This window comes from Humulus lupulus, chromosome X (assembly GCF_963169125.1).
Source record: "Humulus lupulus chromosome X, drHumLupu1.1, whole genome shotgun sequence".
Taxonomy (NCBI): domain Eukaryota; kingdom Viridiplantae; phylum Streptophyta; class Magnoliopsida; order Rosales; family Cannabaceae; genus Humulus; species Humulus lupulus.
This window is the reverse complement of record NC_084802.1, coordinates 28112939-28131740: the sequence shown is the minus strand read 5'-3', so window position 1 is coordinate 28131740 and position 18802 is coordinate 28112939. Positions and strand designations below refer to the sequence as shown.

Below are 18802 nucleotides of genomic sequence, written 5' to 3'. Positions count from 1 at the left end.
CTTGATGAGATATGTACATCTATACGCGTGATTTGTGAAACATGTCTACTTGTACTTAAGATTTTCACTGTTCGATCATTTTACATATTCATTTAAAATATCTAAGAAAAATAATTATTCTATGACGCGTAACTGATATAAATTATACTTGTAGAATATTTCTGAACCAACCAAAGACATGATTTTCATTATTGAAGATGAGAAACTAAATAGGTAATTAATTATGTAAAGAAAGGTTTGGGTGGGGGGAGATTTAGATTTCATCTTTAATGAAAACTTTTCTGTCAGCTAATCATGTCATTAGTTTTATAATCCAACTCAAATTACAAAAGTCAATACCATCATTAAGTTTTATTATGTAAAAATACAATTGCTGACTACTTGACAAAAAAAATTAAATACAGATTTTGTCTACTTTTAATACGTTTACACCGTACATGTGTCTGATTTTTGTTATCAAATTAATAATATCTAAAACAATATTAGTCTTTAATTGGAAACTGATATTTTTTTTAAAGAGCTACTTAATGGACCAAAAAAAAAAAACACAAAAGAAATAGTAACATATACAAAATAAAGATGATTTTAAATACAATGTCGAATTGTCAATTTATAGTATACATTATAATATAGCAGCTTTGAACTTTTAGATTAGTACCAGAATTTCTCTATTAACAACATTGACATAATATAAATATATGGATAATTGCAAGATTAGTGGTGAGGATAAAATTATACATTATTGTAAAACTTATTTATCAACCTAATGATTAAAACCCACCTCACCTCTTTAAAGTCAACACTCAAAACATAATCTTTTTCTCAAAATTTCAGTTTGAAAAACCCAAATAATGAAAAAGAAGAAAAAAAAACCCCAGCATAAAGAAGAAAAAACTAACATTAACAAAATATAATTAAAATAAAGTTTTAATTGCTTGTAAAATGAGATTTGGTAAACTAGAAATTGTCATGAATCATTTTCCTCAAGCCAAGTAAAATGACCCAAACAAGTTACACACAAAAAATATACCCATTTCTTATATTCTTTGACTCTCTCTCCTATATTTTTTTTTCTCTCTCTCTTAATTTAATAAGGACATTAGATATAAAATGCGCCTATTAGACACATTAGTCCCAACCCAACTCACGCATGCTCAAACTCACACTCCCTCCCACATAAAAACTCTCACCCACTCTCTCTAAAAAAAAACTCATAACAAGACAAAGCTTCTTCCTTTGGTTTTGCAACTCGTCGGAGAGACAGTTAGATCTCTTTGTTGACAAACAAGGCAAAAACAAAAGAGAGTAAACTCACACCAGGAGGAGTCACGGCCGGAGAATGCCTCTATCTAATTGCTCGACCACCGGCGCCGCCACCACCACCGTCGTCTTCGCCGCCACATAATTCGACCTGGACTCATTAATATAAAATTACTGAAATACACCTGCCAAGTTCTAAAATTTAGGCGGAGTTGAGTAAATGAGGTGTAAGAAACATATCTCCGACCTCAGCAGTAGCGTCGGGGTCTGCTCCACCTGTCTCCGGGAACGATTGTTCGCGCTAATCGCCGCTCAGGCCCAAGCTCAAGCCCATGCTCAGGCCCAACAACAGGCCCAGTTATCCCGAGCTCTCTCTCGCGGCGCCACCGGACCCGATCAAGACCCCCGAAAATCCGACTCCAACACTCTTCCTCTGCCGCCTACTACGGCTCCGCCACTAGCTTTTCCTCGCTCCGTGTCTCCTTACGTATCTCGACGTAAATCCGACGCAGCTGACACGTGGAATCATCTCAACGGTCCGCTAGAAGATCACCACCATCACCGCCACCATCGCCACCGCCACCTCCGATTCTACAGTACTCCTCAGGTTGGACCGACCTTCAGCTCTAATAACCCTTCGCTCGATTCGATACCGTACAAGAAGAAACGGAGCAAGTTCTCTCTATTTACTAACCTCTTCCGGTCCAGATCCGAGAAATTCGAATCGGATCCTAGAGCTCCGTATCGGGATTCGTACCCAGTCTCATCTTCGTCGACGACGGCTTCTCCGTCATGGTTTTCGACTTTCTTCTCCAGCCGCAGGAGTAGCAACAAGCCGTCGCCGGCGCAGTTCTTCCCCGACGAGTCCCTCGGTTCTCGCCGTCCGCGAGGACGTGCGGATCGGGGAATGTCACCGGCTGATGTTCCTGATTTCGACTACGATTACGCTGATGAAGGCAATCAATCTCCCTCCGGCAGCGGACACTCATCGGAATCTTCGCCGAGATGGAAAAGAACTCCAGTGGTGGCGCCGCTATCAGCAAGGCGGACGAAATCCGGTCCGGGTCGAAATGTTTCGGGTTTAGCTTTCTGTCTAAGCCCCTTGGTCAGAGCTAGCCCAAACCGGCACTGGAACCAGAAAAGTTTGCCACCGGATATTGGGAAATCCGGCGAGGGTAGGGTAGCCGGGAAACCTCATCTCTCAACTGCGGCGTCGTTTTGTAAGAATAGGTCGAGAAAGCTCGTTGATTTCGGTCGAGCTAATCCCAACCGTTGATTCCGTCGACCGCTGACTCTTGACAGTGACCACCGTGGTGACCCCGTTGTGTTTCTACTGAAAGTACGGTTTTGCCCCTTTCTTTTTCCCATTTTTACCACCATCTTTTCAATGGTCCATAATTTCTTTCCTTGATTAAAAAAAATGAAAAAAAAAATGTCTTTGTATATTTTCATTACATTACAGCGAAAAAAAACAGGATTTAATATATTTATATATTTTTTAATTTGTAGTGTAAAGATTTCGAATCTGATAAATTAAATACAGTGAGCTATTTTTGAAATTACTATATTGTCCTCGTGTTTGCAACTGTTTTATTTTATGTATTTGTCTTTAATTGTCCTTTTATTTTAATTACAAGCATTAAATATATTAGACTAGTTCAAGACTGAGTCGTTGGATCGGATTTTAAAGACCGGACCGGTCCGAGTCTTCAATCTCAGAACAACGTATTGTGAGACTGAAAAACTTGTTCAATTGACTCTGTTCTGTAAATTTGATCGTGAACGGTGGAGATTGATCCACGTGCACTTGCGTTTTGATTGTGTCATCAAGACCGTTGGTTGGGTTGACAAAAAAAAGTTTGGTAACGATGGTGGGTCTTTTAGGAGGAGTGAGTGCCTCGATTATTTTGGGCGGTGGCATTTACAATAATCTTTTTTTTTTCTTTTTTTAAATTTGAACCACATGAGCTTCTCTTGTACAAAAGACTTTCAATTAATTTTTCTGAAAAAAAAAAAAGAAAAAGAAAAGTATACAATACGTTCTTTATTTTGAAATCCAAATTAAAGTGTAGTTGAGTTGAGTCAAGTATATATCACTTTCTCAGTAAATTTAACCATTTTGGGAATAGAATTTTTACCAAGTTTGCCTTTTGTGTTGGATTTGAAAAAGAAAAAAAATTTGAATGATTTGGTATGTAATTTAAGTTAAATAAGTAAAATACAAGAGTCAACTCAGTATACTATTTAGCATTTTGAAACGATCGATATGATATCATTCTTAAAGTAGTCAGATATGAGATAACTGTCCCAAGCATAATCTAAGCAGTAAATATTTATATTGTAAAATGAAATTCTAATTTTAAAATTTCTTTAGAAAAAAAATCAAATATATAGATAATTATTCTTTGCGACAAAAAGAAAAGTTCTAAACTTATATCCATCCACTTGAATTGATATGGTGGATTGATAGATCATAATAAAATTTCTTTAATTTAAAAAAATAATAGTAATTAAAATGTACCACAATATTATATCTTAATACAATTGTATTCTACATTATAGCCAAAAAGAAAAAGAAAAGAAACCTTCTAGTCGAGAAAAATAAATAGACACAACTAATATAATTTTGAATAATATATGATATTCAAAATTATTTTATAATCCAATATAATAAATAATTATTTTTATTGTCGAAAAGAGTAAAAGTTATAATGCATTTGAATTACACACATTTTTTTACATAGAATAATATGTATTAAATATTTATTATACAATTAAAAGTAATGTAATTCTCAGTATGGCTAAAATTAAATACATATTATAATGTGTAAAAATATTTATAATTTGATTGTGTGTCACGATTACTCTTTCTAAAAACTTATCTTAGAAATTATATTACAATTAATTTTTTTTATTATTAATAAAGGAGAGGAGACCAATCCTCAAATCCGACATAATTTATACATATTTATTTTCATGATTTATATATATATATTAATTAATGGTGGTAATGAAGGAAGAGAGGATTAGATAGAAGACTTAAATGAGTGGAGTTGGAGTTGGAGTTGGAGTTGGAGGGCAGGAAAAAAAAGGAGAGGAAGGAGTGGAGTGGGGCCCAACTCTGAGGAGCAGATCTTTCTTTTGTTTAATAACAATAAGAATGGAAGAAAGAATGGGGTCATGTCAAGTGGTCTGAGGAAGAAAAAGGGTACCCCCCTCCCCTGCAAATGCAATTTAAGGGTGAGCTTCCCTAGACTACAGAATTGGATTCTGATTCAGTACGGTCACGTTGTCCTCTCCTTCTTCTTCTATTCTTTCTTTCTCTTTAATACTGTTCTCCGTTGTTGGATCTATCTAATCTATATCTCTGTACTTGTTTTACTTTCTTTGAACAAACAAACCATTACATTTTGGTTTCTACTTTATTTACGTACACATACTATATATTATTATTATTCAACATTTTTATCATACATACTTGTATGTTTAATTACTCTTCTTTTTTTTTTTCCTTTTTCTTTTTAAAACTTTTGTGTATATGAATATTATGTTCTTCAACGAAGAAATAAAAACAATAAACAGGTTTTTAATGTGGTTCGGATGTTAACTAACCCTAAATCTATAAATCAATACTATTTATTGGTTCTTCAACAAAAATTACAAGTGTTGTTATTGAGTTTTTTTTTTAATAATTAACAAATTTTTTTCCCTTAAATTATGACCAATTCAAATGACTAACTTATAATTTTGAATTTTGTATTTAGTCACAATTTAAAAAGTGTGAAAAAATAAATTAAAATCTTTATGAAAGAAGTGGAAAGAAAAAAAATGACAACAAAATTTCCATACATTTATATAAATTCAAACATTTAAAAAAAAAAAAATCTATTGTCTTTGGAGATTATATACTAGTTTGTCATAGTATAATAAAGCTAGATTGTCCTTCCACCCGTTGTTTTTAATTATTTGTAAAAGTAACTTTAGATTAATGATATAAAAAAAAACTACACAATGAATTACATTTTCTTTTTTACAGGACAAGTTAAAAATTATGAGAAAACAAAATAGTTTAATTACCATTTATATTTAGTTCTATTCTAAACATCTCAATTTTGTGGGATATATTATATATGTTTTTTTTTTGTATATATTGTATATTTTTTTTTCACATATCAGAGATTGGATTTTCTACTGTGTTATAAAATGCAAATATGTTGTGTGCTTGTAGTTTCAAAATTTGTAGATTGGCACAAAAGGTTAAAGTCCATATAATATAGCAAAACAACAAAAGAGAAAAATTACTATATCAACCTTATTAAACTTATAAAATGTAATATAGTATTGAATTGTAAAAGAAAAAGAAATATAAAAAATAAAGTCAAAATAGGTACAAAACAACAAAATATCAAAATTACTATATTAACCTTATTCAATTGAAAAAATATCATATAATAATAAATTGTAAAAATGACAAATATATATATAAAAAAAAAGAAGGTCAAAATAGGTATATTAGAAAATGGCATTCGTCAATTATTCATCTTTCTATTATTATAGTAGATATGTAAAAGGAAAGAGCTAATGAATGGTCTCTAACCAAAAGTAATATGCTAGAAATACTTTTTTTTGGGTTAAAAATTTACTATTAAATTATATGAATAAGAACAACAATAAGGCATAGAAAGCGAGATTTTTTTTTACTAACTCATAATTTTGAATTTTCACTTAATGACGATTTGAAAAATTGTTAGAATATAAAATTTAAAATTTTATAAAAGAAATAAGAGAGAAAAATAAAAAGTGACCATATAATTTCCATACATTTATATTAATTCAAACAAACTTTTATTTTTTAAAAAAAGAAAAAGAAAAGGCTAAAGTCCTAGCTTTGGAGATTCTAGTCTAGGAATGATATATAATATAAAAGAAAGAGTAAAAAACGGCTCTAAAAAAAAGTAATTTGCTATAAATGAATGCTCTTTGTTTCTTAAAAATTTACAATTAAAAGAACTAAAATGATTTGTTAGAAATAATATAACGAGTAGAATAACAATATATATATATATATTAATATATTTAATTTAAGAACAGAAATACAAATAATAAATCAAAGTTGAGGCACACAAAACGTGTTTTCCTTAAAGTAGATTTGCCCCTTCTATATGAACGGTGCTAGAGAATTTGTGAGCAATCACTTCCTAGGATACAATAGCTATCAAGCAGGACGAAAATACCACTGCATCTGTTTAGGTGAACTCGAAACAAATCTTCCCTCTATCACCAAAAAAATACTACAAAGACTGAAGAGAGAAAGAAATCAAGACTATTGTTACACCCAGATTTCGAGCTATGCAAGTTATGACATCGAAAGTTGGATTCGCAAATAAGCGGACTCATAAGGATGGAATCATGCTCCAGGATTGTATGTCGAGCTTACAAGATGTAAGTGACCTCGAGTAGGGTGACCTCGAAGTATTCATGATCTCGAAAGATAGCTCCGGGAGCACATTCATCTCCAGGGATGACCTCGGGTCAGGGGTCCCGAGCTCGACGCACATATGATCTCGAAAGTCATGTGACCTCAGAAGATGTCTCCAGCTCGAAAGGTGATGGGAAACCTGGGAGGCTAAAGCCTTAGAGATGTGTGATAACCACCTTGAATATCTACAAGTGTTATAAATATGAGATGCAATCCTCATTTATTATTGTAAATCCCCTAGAATCATGGGATATTATTTGGTCAGTTATACGTCCCCTGGTCTTCAGGGGACGTTTCCTTTTATATCTGATTATAGGCATTTAAATCCATTTATTTTATTTACACAAAAAGAGTAACTACCCAAAATATGTGGGATAGTATTCTGCAGCCTTCTCTATAAATAGAGAGGCCATGCACCATTGTAAAGGACCGAAATTCGGATCCTGGAGAGAAAACTCTGGAGAATTCATTCTTGAAGAATTCCTAGAGATAATCTTGAGTTTAATAACAAAGACTCGTGGACTAGGCAGATTTAACTGTTGAACCACGTAAAAATCGTGTGCTTACATTGTTTTATTTTAATTGGTCATTTTCAGTTATTGTTTACGTGCTCTTCTTTCACTGTTTGACGAAAAACGGCGTCAACAGTTTGGTGCTTTCATTGAGAGCCTTAAGCATTCATCCCTGAGAAAGTCATGGCCACAAACAATCAGAACACCCCTGAAGGAAATTACCCAAGACGTCCTGGAAAACAACCAATGGAGAACCCGGACGTTGAGGAGAGGAGTGGGTCTTCTGATTCTCGGGGACCACCGCCTCCACCAAGGGATGAGGATATGTACTACAATCCTGAGCATTACGTTCCTATTGTAGAACTGGAAAACCAGCAGTTGAAACAGCTCTTGGCAGAGGCCAACAAACGGAATGAGGAGTTGACTAGGATAGCCGCAGAGGCGCAGGTGGCTCAGCCCCCGCCTCCGCGCGAGAACCAAGTCCCTCCTCCAAGGGACGTGCATGTTCCTCCCCGGAGGCCCCGTGGGCGTCCGCGAAAGGATGCTGCCACAAGCAGGCCGACTCAACCTTCGGCACCAGCAGAGCCATCTGCTCCTCCTAGGCCCCAGAGGAGTACCCGAGCTCGGGTCCCACCTAACCCGCCTGTGGAAGTGCCTACGGGAACTGAGAATAACCGAACCCCTGCAGAGGCTCGAACTCAGGTACCTGGGAGCGCACCGAACGTGACTGACCCATCTCGGGAAAATTCTGGACCCTCTAGGCCGCGACAAGGGTGGCAGCCACCATCGCCTATACGGTTCCCTCCGTCACCCATAAGATATCCTTTGCCACCCCGCATAAACGCTCAACTTGTTTGAGATCAGGATCAAGGGCGTACGGGGGAAAGACAAGGAAACAGGGAGACTAACCAAGAGCGGAGAGGCGCACCATCTGAGAGAAGTCAGACGTCTCGGTCTCGCACTGCAGAAACGAGGCGACGTGGGAAGAACCCATCGCGAAATAACCGAGCAACAAGTTTCACAAGTGATGAATCCGGAGAGACTAGGTCCGTCAGTAAACACGATCGAGGTCGTAAAAATACTGGGGATCGCAAGAATCGTCCCGACCTGCGAAATCATCTGAATCAGAGTCTGGGGAATGGAGATCAAACAAATCCGGATCTGAGGGATCGTTTGAATAGGTGTAGAGATCCCTCGCGGAGACGCAAGCCTGGAATCACGATCAATGGTAATCAATTCCAGACAGCACCTCTTGCTGACCCAGTCCAAGAAAGAATCGATCAGCTCAAAAAAGCCTTTAGGCTTTTGAAGAATGAACGAGGATTGGGTCGATATGAGGACTCAGATGAGGAGCTCGAACCGTTTGCTCCCCATATTTCTGACACTCAATTTCCTCAAGGGTTTCGGATTCCTCACGTCCCAACGTTTGAAGGAAAGACCGATCCATGTAGTCACCTGAGCACGTTCAACACTATTATGAGAGCCAGTAACGTGGGTTACGAGCTCAGGTGCATGTTGTTTCCAACATCATTGGCAGGACCTGCCAAAAGTTGGTTCGAAAAATATAAAAGACACTCAATAACTTCGTGGGAGCAGTTGTCTATAGATTTTAAGAAGCAGTTCCGAGCTATGGTGGGAGTCAGACCAGAAGCATCCACCCTAACTAACGTCCGACAACAGCTGGGCGAAACACTGAAAAGTTACCTGACAAGATTTAATTTGGAAGTCGCCCGAGCTCGGGACGTGGATGACAGTGGACACTTAATGGCTATCCGAGCTGGTGTTTTACCCGGAAGTGCCCTTTGGGATGACATGCAAGGGAAACCGGTGAGGTCGATAACCGAGTTTAACAGACGTTCGCAGAGATTTGTCAATGTAGAGGAGGCGAGGTCTACGCTCAAAGCGACCTCGCAGACCAAAACTACAACGATAAACATCAACTCTGCCTCAACCTCGACTGACCCAGCAGCTCCACAGCCTACCTCAGAGAATCCCTCCAAGAGGAAAAAGAACGAAGGAAATAATCCTGAAGCTGAGGGAGGAAAGAAAAAGAAAGGAGAGAGGTATTTCTCCGTCTATAAAGTGCACACTGAGCTCAACGAATCTCGGGAAAACTTATACCTGGCTAATGAAAACCAGGTCCCCTTCAGGCGTTCGGACCCAATGAGAAATCAAAAATCCAAGAGGGATTCCAGCAAGTATTGCCGGTTCCACAGAGACACCGGACACACAACTGATGAATGTCGACAACTGAAGGACGAGATCGAAGGGTTGATCTCGAGAGGCTACTTTCGGCAGTATGTCAAAAACCAGAACACTGGTCAGACGGCTGCAAGCCAGAGAGTAGCCGCGCCTCCGACGACACAAAATAATAACTCCCGATCTCGGGAAAAGGACAGGCCCCCCCTGATAGATGGAGAGGACGTAATAACCATCTCGGGAGGGCCTCATCTCGCAGGAGGGGGCAGGAATGCCCAAAAGAGATATGTTAACGAGCTTAAGACAGGGGACGGGTCTCCTTATGAACCCGAACCTAGGGCCCCTAAAAGCCAGAGGATTGAAACAAATCCCATAACCTTCACTGAGGAGGACGCCTCCCATGTTCAGTTCCCACATCATGATCCGCTGGTTATTACTCTTCAGCTCGCCAACAAAAGAGTCCGCCGAGTTCTCATAGATAATGGGAGCTCAGTCAACATTCTTTACAAAGCAACCCTCGAGAAAATGGGACTCTCCCTTCGCGACCTGAAGGCATGTGCAACTACTTTGTACGGCTTTTCAGGAGAAGGAACTGCCTGTATGGGATCCATTGAGCTCCCTGTGACCTTGGGAGACTACCCAGTCTCGGTGACCAAGATAATGGAGTTTGTGGTAGTAGATTTACCATCTGCCTACAATGTGCTGCTCGGGAGACCCGCCCTGGTCGGGCTGGGGGCAGTTTCATCTGCAAGGCATCTGGCCCTTAAGTTCCCGACCCCTAGCGGAATTGGGACATTAAAAGGAGACCAACTGGCAGGGAGGGAATGCTATAGCATCACCTTGAGGGGAAAGAAGCAAACGAGCGCTCAGGCACTCGTTATCATACAAAATAAAGATGGAACAGTCTTAGAAATCGACGAGGAGATTGATCCAAGGATTGAGGAGAAATTTGACCTCGAACCTCTAGAGGAGCTCGAAGAAATTCAGCTCGAGGAAGCTGAACCCTTGAGAAAGGTGAAGGTCGGGAAACACCTCCCAGATAAGACAAAATAGCAATTAATTTGCTTTCTGAAGGAAAACCAGGACGTCTTCACGTGGTCACACTCAGACATGGTGGGGATAAGTCCAAATGTAGCGAGCCACGCACTGAACATAGACAAAAGCTTCCCCCCGAAGCAACAAAAACGAAGACAGCTGGACGAAGAGAGAAAGAAAGCATTAAAGGAGGAAGTTGACAGGTTAAAAGCAAACCATTTCATTAGGGATGCCTTTTACCCTGACTGGGTGGCCAATCCGATGTTGGTCCCAAAGCCCAATGGGACGTGGAGAACCTGTATTGACTACTCGGATCTCAACAAAGCTTGCCCAAAAGACTATTTTCCGCTACCAAGGATTGATCAGCTCGTGGATGCCACGTCGGGGCATGGCCTGATGTCATTCATGGATGCCTATTCTGGATACAACCAGATTCCCATGCATGCCCCCGACCAAGAACATACGAGCTTCATCACAGATAAAGGGCTCTACTGCTACAATGTCATGCCGTTCGGACTCAAGAATGCTGGAGCCACGTACCAGCGGCTCGTAAACATGATGTTTTTGGAACAAATTGGGAACAACATGGAGGTTTATGTTGATGACATGCTTGTCAAGTCTCAACTTAACAAGAACCATGTTTATGACCTCGAAGAGTGCTTCGGCGTGCTCAGAAAATACAACATGAAGCTAAATCCTCAGAAGTGCACTTTTGGGGTATCTTCGGGAAAATTTCTGGGCTTTATTGTGAATTCTCGTGGAATCGAGGCTAACCCCGACAAGATCAAGGCCCTGATTGACATGCCTTTGCCTCGGAAGCATAAATATGTCCAAAGCTTGACTGGCAAGATGGCAGCCCTAAGCAGATTCTTCTCGAAATCAACGGATCGTGGCCTTCCATTCTTCAACTTATTGAGAGGAAGTAAGAAGTTTGAATGGACAGAGGAGTCTGAGCTGGCCTTTCAGGAGCTCAAAAAGCACCTAGCTGAACCACCCATCCTGTCAAAACCTGAGATGGGAGAAGTATTGTACTTATACCTCTCAACCACCGAACACGCGATAAGCGCAGTGCTCGTTCAAGAAGAAAAGAGGGTGCAAAAACTCGTCTACTACATCAGTAAAAGATTACTGGGGGCAGAGTCAAGATATCCATTGATGGAGAAACTCGCCCTTAGTCTAATTCATTCATCTCGTAAGCTCCGCCCCTACTTTCAGGCACATCCCATTCATGTACTGACAGATCAACCACTTAGACAGGTCCTGTCCAAACCAGAAGCTTCAGGCCGACTTCATAAATGGGTTGTTGAGCTCGGACAGTTCGAGATCACCTACCATCCGAGGACGACCATTAAGGCACAGGCATTGGCGGACTTTATAGTGGAATGTACTGGAATAGCCGACGACGAGGTAATAACCACGGCCCACGAGCTTGGAAACTTTACGTCGACAGCTCGTCAAATGAAAACGGAGCAGGGGCAGGGGTTATTCTGATCACCCCCGCAGGGAGTAAATTTCACTCCGCTTTAAGATTTGGCTTTAAAGCATCGAATAATGAGGCCGAGTACGAGGCTCCACTCGCGGGACTACGAATAGCAAAAGAGCTCAAGGCTAAAGCTATACATTGCTATAGTGACTCCTAGCTCGTAGTTAATCAAATTTTGTGAGAATACCAGGCTCGTGGCACAAGAATGGCAGCTTATCTGGAAAAGGCGAAATCTGCATTAGAGTATTTCGAGTTTTATGCAATCGAACAGGTCCCCCGAGAACGAAACTCAAATGCAGATGTCTTAGCTCGACTCGCCACCTCCGCCGAAAATGAAGAGCTGAACGTTATACCCATAGAACACCTACCAACACCCAGCATTAGTGAGCCGGAAGAGGAAGATGTGTGTATGATCGAAACAGAGCCAACCTGGATGGCCCCGATAGTCGAGTACCTCGAAAACGGAATTCTTCCAAAAGATCGGAATCAGGCTCGAAAGTTGATGTATCAACTTCCTCGGTACACCATTTTAGACGGAAAACTATACAGAAGGGGATATTCCATGCCATTGCTCAGGTGCGTAACCCCTCCCGAGGCTAAGAAAATTATCGAAGAAATTCATGAAGGGTTCTGCGGAGATCACACTGGGGGGCACATCCTGTCCAAGAAGATCATACGCCAGGGATATTTCTAGCCAACCATTAAAACAGATTATTTCGAGTATGTGAAGAAGTGCGAAAAATGCCAGAGATTCGCCACGATACCTCGAGCTCCACCATCCGAGCTGACCATATTGACATCCCCATGGCCTTTCGCGGTATGGGGCATCGATCTCATAGGCTCTCTCTCGACTGGCAAAGGTGTAGTAAAATATGTTGTAGTCGCCGTTGATTACTTCACAAAATGGACGGAGGCTGAACCATTGGCGACCATAACTTCGAAAAAGATCCTTGATTTCGTGGTAAAGAACATCGTATGCCGATACGGAGTACCGAGGAAGATCGTATCCGATAACGGAACCCAGTTCGATTGCGATTTGTTCACCAACTTTTGTGAAAAGAACGGCATTATAAAGAGTTTTTCGTCAGTGGCTCACCCTCAAGCGAATGGTCAGGTCGAGGCCGTTAACAAAACTCTCAAAAGTTCTCTAAAGAAAAAGTTGGAGGAAGCAAAGGGACGATGGCCCGAGGAATTTCCTCAAGTCCTTTGGGGGTATAGGGCCACAGCTCGGACGTCAACAAGACATACCCCGTTCTCTCTAGCATACGGATGCGAGGAAATGTTGCCCGTCGAGGTCGAAATCCCAACAATTCGAACTCAAATTTACGATCAGAATTCAAATCACACTCAGCTCGAAGAAAACCTAGACTTGATCGAAGAAAAAAGAGAAGAGGCTCAACTGAGAAATGCTGCTTACCAGCAACGCACTATCAGATATTTCAACAAGAGGGTTCGAGATCGAAAATTTGGAATGGGAGATCTGGTGTTGAGACGCGTATTCTTAGCAACCCGAGATCCAGCAGCGGGAGTGCTCGGGCCGAACTGGGAAGGACCATACCAGATAGAGACAGTCATCCGACCTGGCGTATACAAACTCGCGAGATTGGACGAGAGCCTAGTACCGCGAGCATGGAATGGCGAACACCTTAGACCTTACTATCAGTAGTGTAGGAAGTGTTGCCTGTAACCATGATTTTCCATATGTATTAGCTCGTCTGTTTTTTGAATTCCATCAAATAAAAGATCTATTTTGTTCAATATGTAATCTCTTTTTGTTTTTTATTTTTACAATCTCTCTTAATTTAATAACCTATGGTCACACTCATAGGATATTAAGGGGGCATCATTGGTATATATACCATCAGCTTAAAAAACAAAAACATAAAGTATTTGGATGTAACCAAGTACGCGAGCTTAGATAGTTCGAACATAACCGAATTATCAAAAAGTATTTGGATATAACCAAATACGCGAGCTTAGATAGTTCAGACACAACCGAATTATCAAAAACATATAAAGTATTTGGAAATAACCAAATACGCGAGCTTAGATAGTTCGGACATAACTGAACTACCAAAAACCTAAAACGTTTGGAGTTAACCAGATGTGCAAACTTAACAGGTTTGGAACAAACCAGCCAAAAAAATTAATCGATGATAAGTAGGAACCTAAACCTATTGCGAAACAAGTCGAGATCGAGGCTGGAATATCTTAAAAGAAAAATAGTTTCGAACTCTTAACCTCGGAGCAAAAACTGAGGATGAGGAAAAGTGACTAAACAAAAAAGATATAACCAAATCATATACGTTACATACCATATAAGTACTTCCAGGTTCATGGTTAAAGTAATACCCGACTTTGAAAAATAACGAGGTCGAAAGCGGATAATTCGAACAAACTATGCATGAATGCGTCGAGTTTCGAGCTTAAAATCCAAACTATGTTTGTATGAATAAATAATCATAACTGATTCATCAACATAAAATGTACAAAATATTTCGAGTCAAGAAATGTAAAGCATGTAAAAGAATAGTTAAAGAAATTGTATCAGCCCCGTGGGCATAAATTAAAAATAATTACAAAATAGGGGGACGCAGCCCCAATAAATGACTTCCCCGAGATCAGATTTAAGGAAGAGGAGTATCCTTGGCCTTCTCAACATCAGTATCACCGGACCCTCCAGGACGAATAGCATGGCTATCCTTCTGAGCCGCCTCTCGAGCAGCTACACTTGCCTCAAGACGGGCATTCCACCGCTCAACATATGTGGCCTCGAGAGGACCCAGGAAGCTGGTATCGAGGTCGGCATTGTCAGCCCAAAGTTTGTACATGGCTTGGTCGACCGCTTTCTCCTTCTGCTCCTTATACTCGTCCAGGAGGCGGGCCTTCTCGCTCTCCACGAAGTCGAAGGTGACAGATTTCTCCTCTTCGAGCTTGGCATTGGCCTTCTCGAGGCAAGTCTTCGCTTGCTCCAGCTCGGCATTCGATTTCTCCAGCTCCTCGAGACGGGTCTTCATTTTCTCAAGTTCAGACCTCGAATCTTTGAGCTCGTCAGCCATCTTAAGCTCGAGATCCTTCGACTTCTGGGCCAGGGACATGCTCGTTTGCACCTCGTTGGTCAGTTTATAGTTGAGCTGTGCTGAAACGACAAGAGCCTGAAACACAAAGAACGAATCAGAGTTGCGAACTGAGGCATAAATACTTGAAATAGAGTTGCGAAGGCTACCGTGGCGGTGAGTTCGATACTCTTATCATAAAGAGTATTGCAGTCTGAGGCCTTGTGCACGAGATCCCAGTGGTCGGTGCCGAAGCCAGAAAAGCTCTGACCCACTCGAGAAAGGACATCCGAGCTGAGCACAGCCCCTTCTGTCCCAGCGGCACCATCAAGCACGTACTCCTCAATATGAGTTCGGGCCGTTGGCAGCTGAACCTTGGAGGTAAAAGGTTTCTTCGGGGGCCGAACAACTGCTATTTGGGTTTCGGTGGGAGGCAGCGAGATGGGCGCGGTCGAGCTAGACGCATCAACCTGGACAGTCGGTTCCTTGGCTGTGCTCGCATTAGCCTGGGCCGTGGGGGTCGTCTCGTGGCGTCTAGGTACCTTGGATGGTCGGTCGGACCTCCGTGGTATTCTCGGACGTTTGCTCTTTTGGGCGCCAGCGCCCCCATCGCTAAAGAGCACAGCGTCGAGGTCGGGATTCATGGCACCTGCACAGTTCCAATAAGTTAGACAATGATAACAAGTTTGCAAAGAGAGGGAAACCAGGTAAAGAAAAAACCTAACTGGAACTCTCCCCCGAGCTCGAACTTGGGGACCAGGAAATTCCCCCGTCTTCGGAGGAGGCGGGGGGAGTGCCTTCTCTATATGTGGGCGATAACCTCGAAAGGTCCCTATAATCGTTGGTCCCATACTGAACGGCTATCCCGTTCCACATCTCGTTCGAGGTATACAAGGTGTCGTATTTCCCGAGCCCACTATTAAACCTATGGACACAATCATCTACCCAACTCCATATGTAGAAGTGGTATCTATCCTGTGGACACGAGACTAACCTATTGGAACTGTGTTTTAGTAAGGTCGGGGACCTCATTCTCGAGGTAGGAAGGACTTTACCTTCATCCGAATCCGAGCTCGAGGCTTCATCATTAGCCTCATTCCCAAACAGCGGGCTCCTTGGGCGAACTGGAAGAGGTGGCCTCGTTTCTCTCCTCTGAGGAAGGGCGCCTGTGGGCAGGGGCACCTGCTCCCAGTGTTCATATTTTACATTGGACCAGTCAAAGGTGGACTGGCCCTCCTCCAAAAGTCCGCACTTTCGGAGTTTGTCCTCGTGTAAAAGGTATAGGAGAGACCTCCTGCAACGGGGGAGTCGGAGCAGGGATTCTCTGTGCTCCTTCATTGTATCGTTAGGAGTGGGACGCTGAGAATTGGCTGAAAGACAACATATTTCTATTAAGTATGGATCGAAGAGCTAAGGTCACGAGCACAGAAATAAAGATAACAGGAATACTTACGAATCCGCCTGAACGAATAGTGTCGAGACGGGGACAGACCATCTGTCCAGAAGAAGGCCCTTTTGAAATCGGGCGGATGATTGGGAAAATCTTCAAAGACCTTCTTCTCCTTGGGATAGCTCGAGAGGTAATAAAAGCCATCCCCTCCCCGAGCTCGGGAGGGGTTACTTTTCAGACAAAAGAGATACAAGATCTCTTGAGGCGAAGGTCCTATCCACCCCATCTCGTGGTACAAGGACCTCAGGGCAGACAGTACCCTGTAAGAGTTGGTGTTGAGTTGGAACGAAGCCAACCCAACGAAATCTGTGAAGTCCTTGAAAAAATACTTCAAGGGCAACAGAGCTCCTGCACTCATATGTTCCTGGCTCCAGGCCGCGTATTTCACACTGGCGTCATTGCCCCCAGGGGCGAAGCAGCTTCGTTCATGGTTGGCCGGAGGTCGACACTTCAGCGAGCCTGACAGGCTAAGGCCATGGAAAGCCAGGATGTCACTTATCTGGCTAGTTGTGGTGACCGAGCTCCAGTAGTGCTCGACCTCAAACATTTCTCTCCCCGACTGTGAGGAGGAAGGTTCCCCCATTAGTGAAAATTTGATCTCTCCGGGGTGGTATGCGACAGTAACCTTTAAAGCAGGATCGAGAGGAATCGACCTAGGACCTGAATTGAATTCCGGATAGATGGCCTCCCGAAGAACTCTCCTCTCCCCCTCTATGACTTCATCTATCTGATGGTGGTAGTGAGCTCGAATATCCTCTTGCTCGCGGGCAAGCTCGTATTCTCTTATCCGACGTTGATTCCGGGCAAACAACGATTCTGGGCTCGGAGATTTTGGCTCGTAAGGGATTGCCAGCAATGACCCCCACCGTCTTTCCAGATTCTGTGACATCTAGCGAGAAAGAAAAAATGGTGAGGGCCATGCATGCAAGAGTTGCGAGCTCGAAGTTGCGAGCTCGAGAGTTTAGGAGCAAAATAAGCTAAGTATTAAGACCCTTATTGAAGAGTCAGGGTGTGCGTTCCACGAAAAAGTAAGGAGCGTGGATAATTTTGATAATCCCGAAAATCAAGGGAAAGGAGAGTGGCGGTTAACCAGGAAAGGCAGGCTTGGGTTTCGTGCATTTATCAAGGCCCATATTTTTTACCCAAAAACTTAGTGTACAAGAAACGTCGCCTAAATTTTTTTTTCAAAACCCAGAAAATTGGAACCTCACCCAAATATGAAAACTGGGTATAAGCCAGTGATATAAATCCAGTACGGAAATCTAAAAAGCATAAGAGTCTATCGGATCAAAACCTCCTATCGTATTACGCTAAGGATGTAAACTAGCATAAACACATACACAGCAAGAACAACATGAATGAAAACTGACAAAATGGAAAACAAAGATTGCTTACTTACACAATAATGGCGATTGCAGAGAGATTGTCGATTGAAGAAGAGGTTGCAAATAAGAACTCACTGACTCGAACAGACCAGGATTTATTTGTTTCTTTGGCCGAGAAAACATGCACAGAATAGAAACGTTATGAGGTCTCTGGTTTCTTTTGTTTTTCTTCTCTTGCTTTTGGTAAACGAAGGTAAAAGTGAAGACGAAGAGTAGGGTCTTGTATATATAGGTGGGAAAAAGGAATTAATCTGGAACGTTGAACAAAATCCTTGCAAAATCCAATGGTCAGGGATCAATGACAAGATAGCGCCGAAAAGGTGTCAAACGGACGATCGTGGGCGTGTTTCCAAGGTACTCAAGTACCAAAAATGAGCAATACCCAATTGACGCATGTCCATTTTCAAGGGTGTATGACGGTACAGTTCTCAAAGAAAGTAGTTCAAAAGTTTCCTTCTCTTAGGATTCGAACAAATACTTTTGAGGGGGCTAGATGTTACACTTAGATTTCGAGCTATGCAAGTTATGACCTCGAAAGTTGGATTTGCAAATAAGCGGACTCATAAGGATGGAATCATGCTCCAGGATTGTATGTCGAGCTTACAGGATGTAGGTGACCTCGAGTAGGGTGACCTCGAAGTATTCATGATCTCGAAAGATAGCTCCGGGAGCACATTCATCTCCAGGGATGACCTCGGGTCAGGGGTCCCGAGCTCGACGCACATATGATCTCGAAAGTCATGTGACCTCAGAAGATGTCTCCAGCTCGAAAGGTGACAAGAAACCTGGGAGGCTAAAGCCTTAGAGATGTGTGATAACCACCTTGAATATCTACAAGTGTTATAAATATGAGATGTAATCCTCATTTATTATTGTAAATCCCCTAGAATCATGGGATATTATTTGGTCAGTTATACGTCCCCTGGTCTTCAGGGGACGTTTC

At 41.6% G+C, this 18802-nt stretch overlaps 1 protein-coding gene across 1 annotated transcript; it reads left to right on the top strand.

Moving 5' to 3' along the window:
- Nucleotides 1–1133: 1133 nt before the first annotated feature.
- On the top strand, nucleotides 1134–2819 carry LOC133803351 (uncharacterized). Its single transcript, XM_062241358.1, has one exon. The coding sequence runs from the start codon at nucleotides 1481–1483 to the stop codon at nucleotides 2534–2536; it is 1056 nt and encodes a 351-aa protein (XP_062097342.1). The 5' UTR covers nucleotides 1134–1480; the 3' UTR covers nucleotides 2537–2819.
- The last annotated feature ends 15983 nt before the right edge of the window (nucleotides 2820–18802 follow it).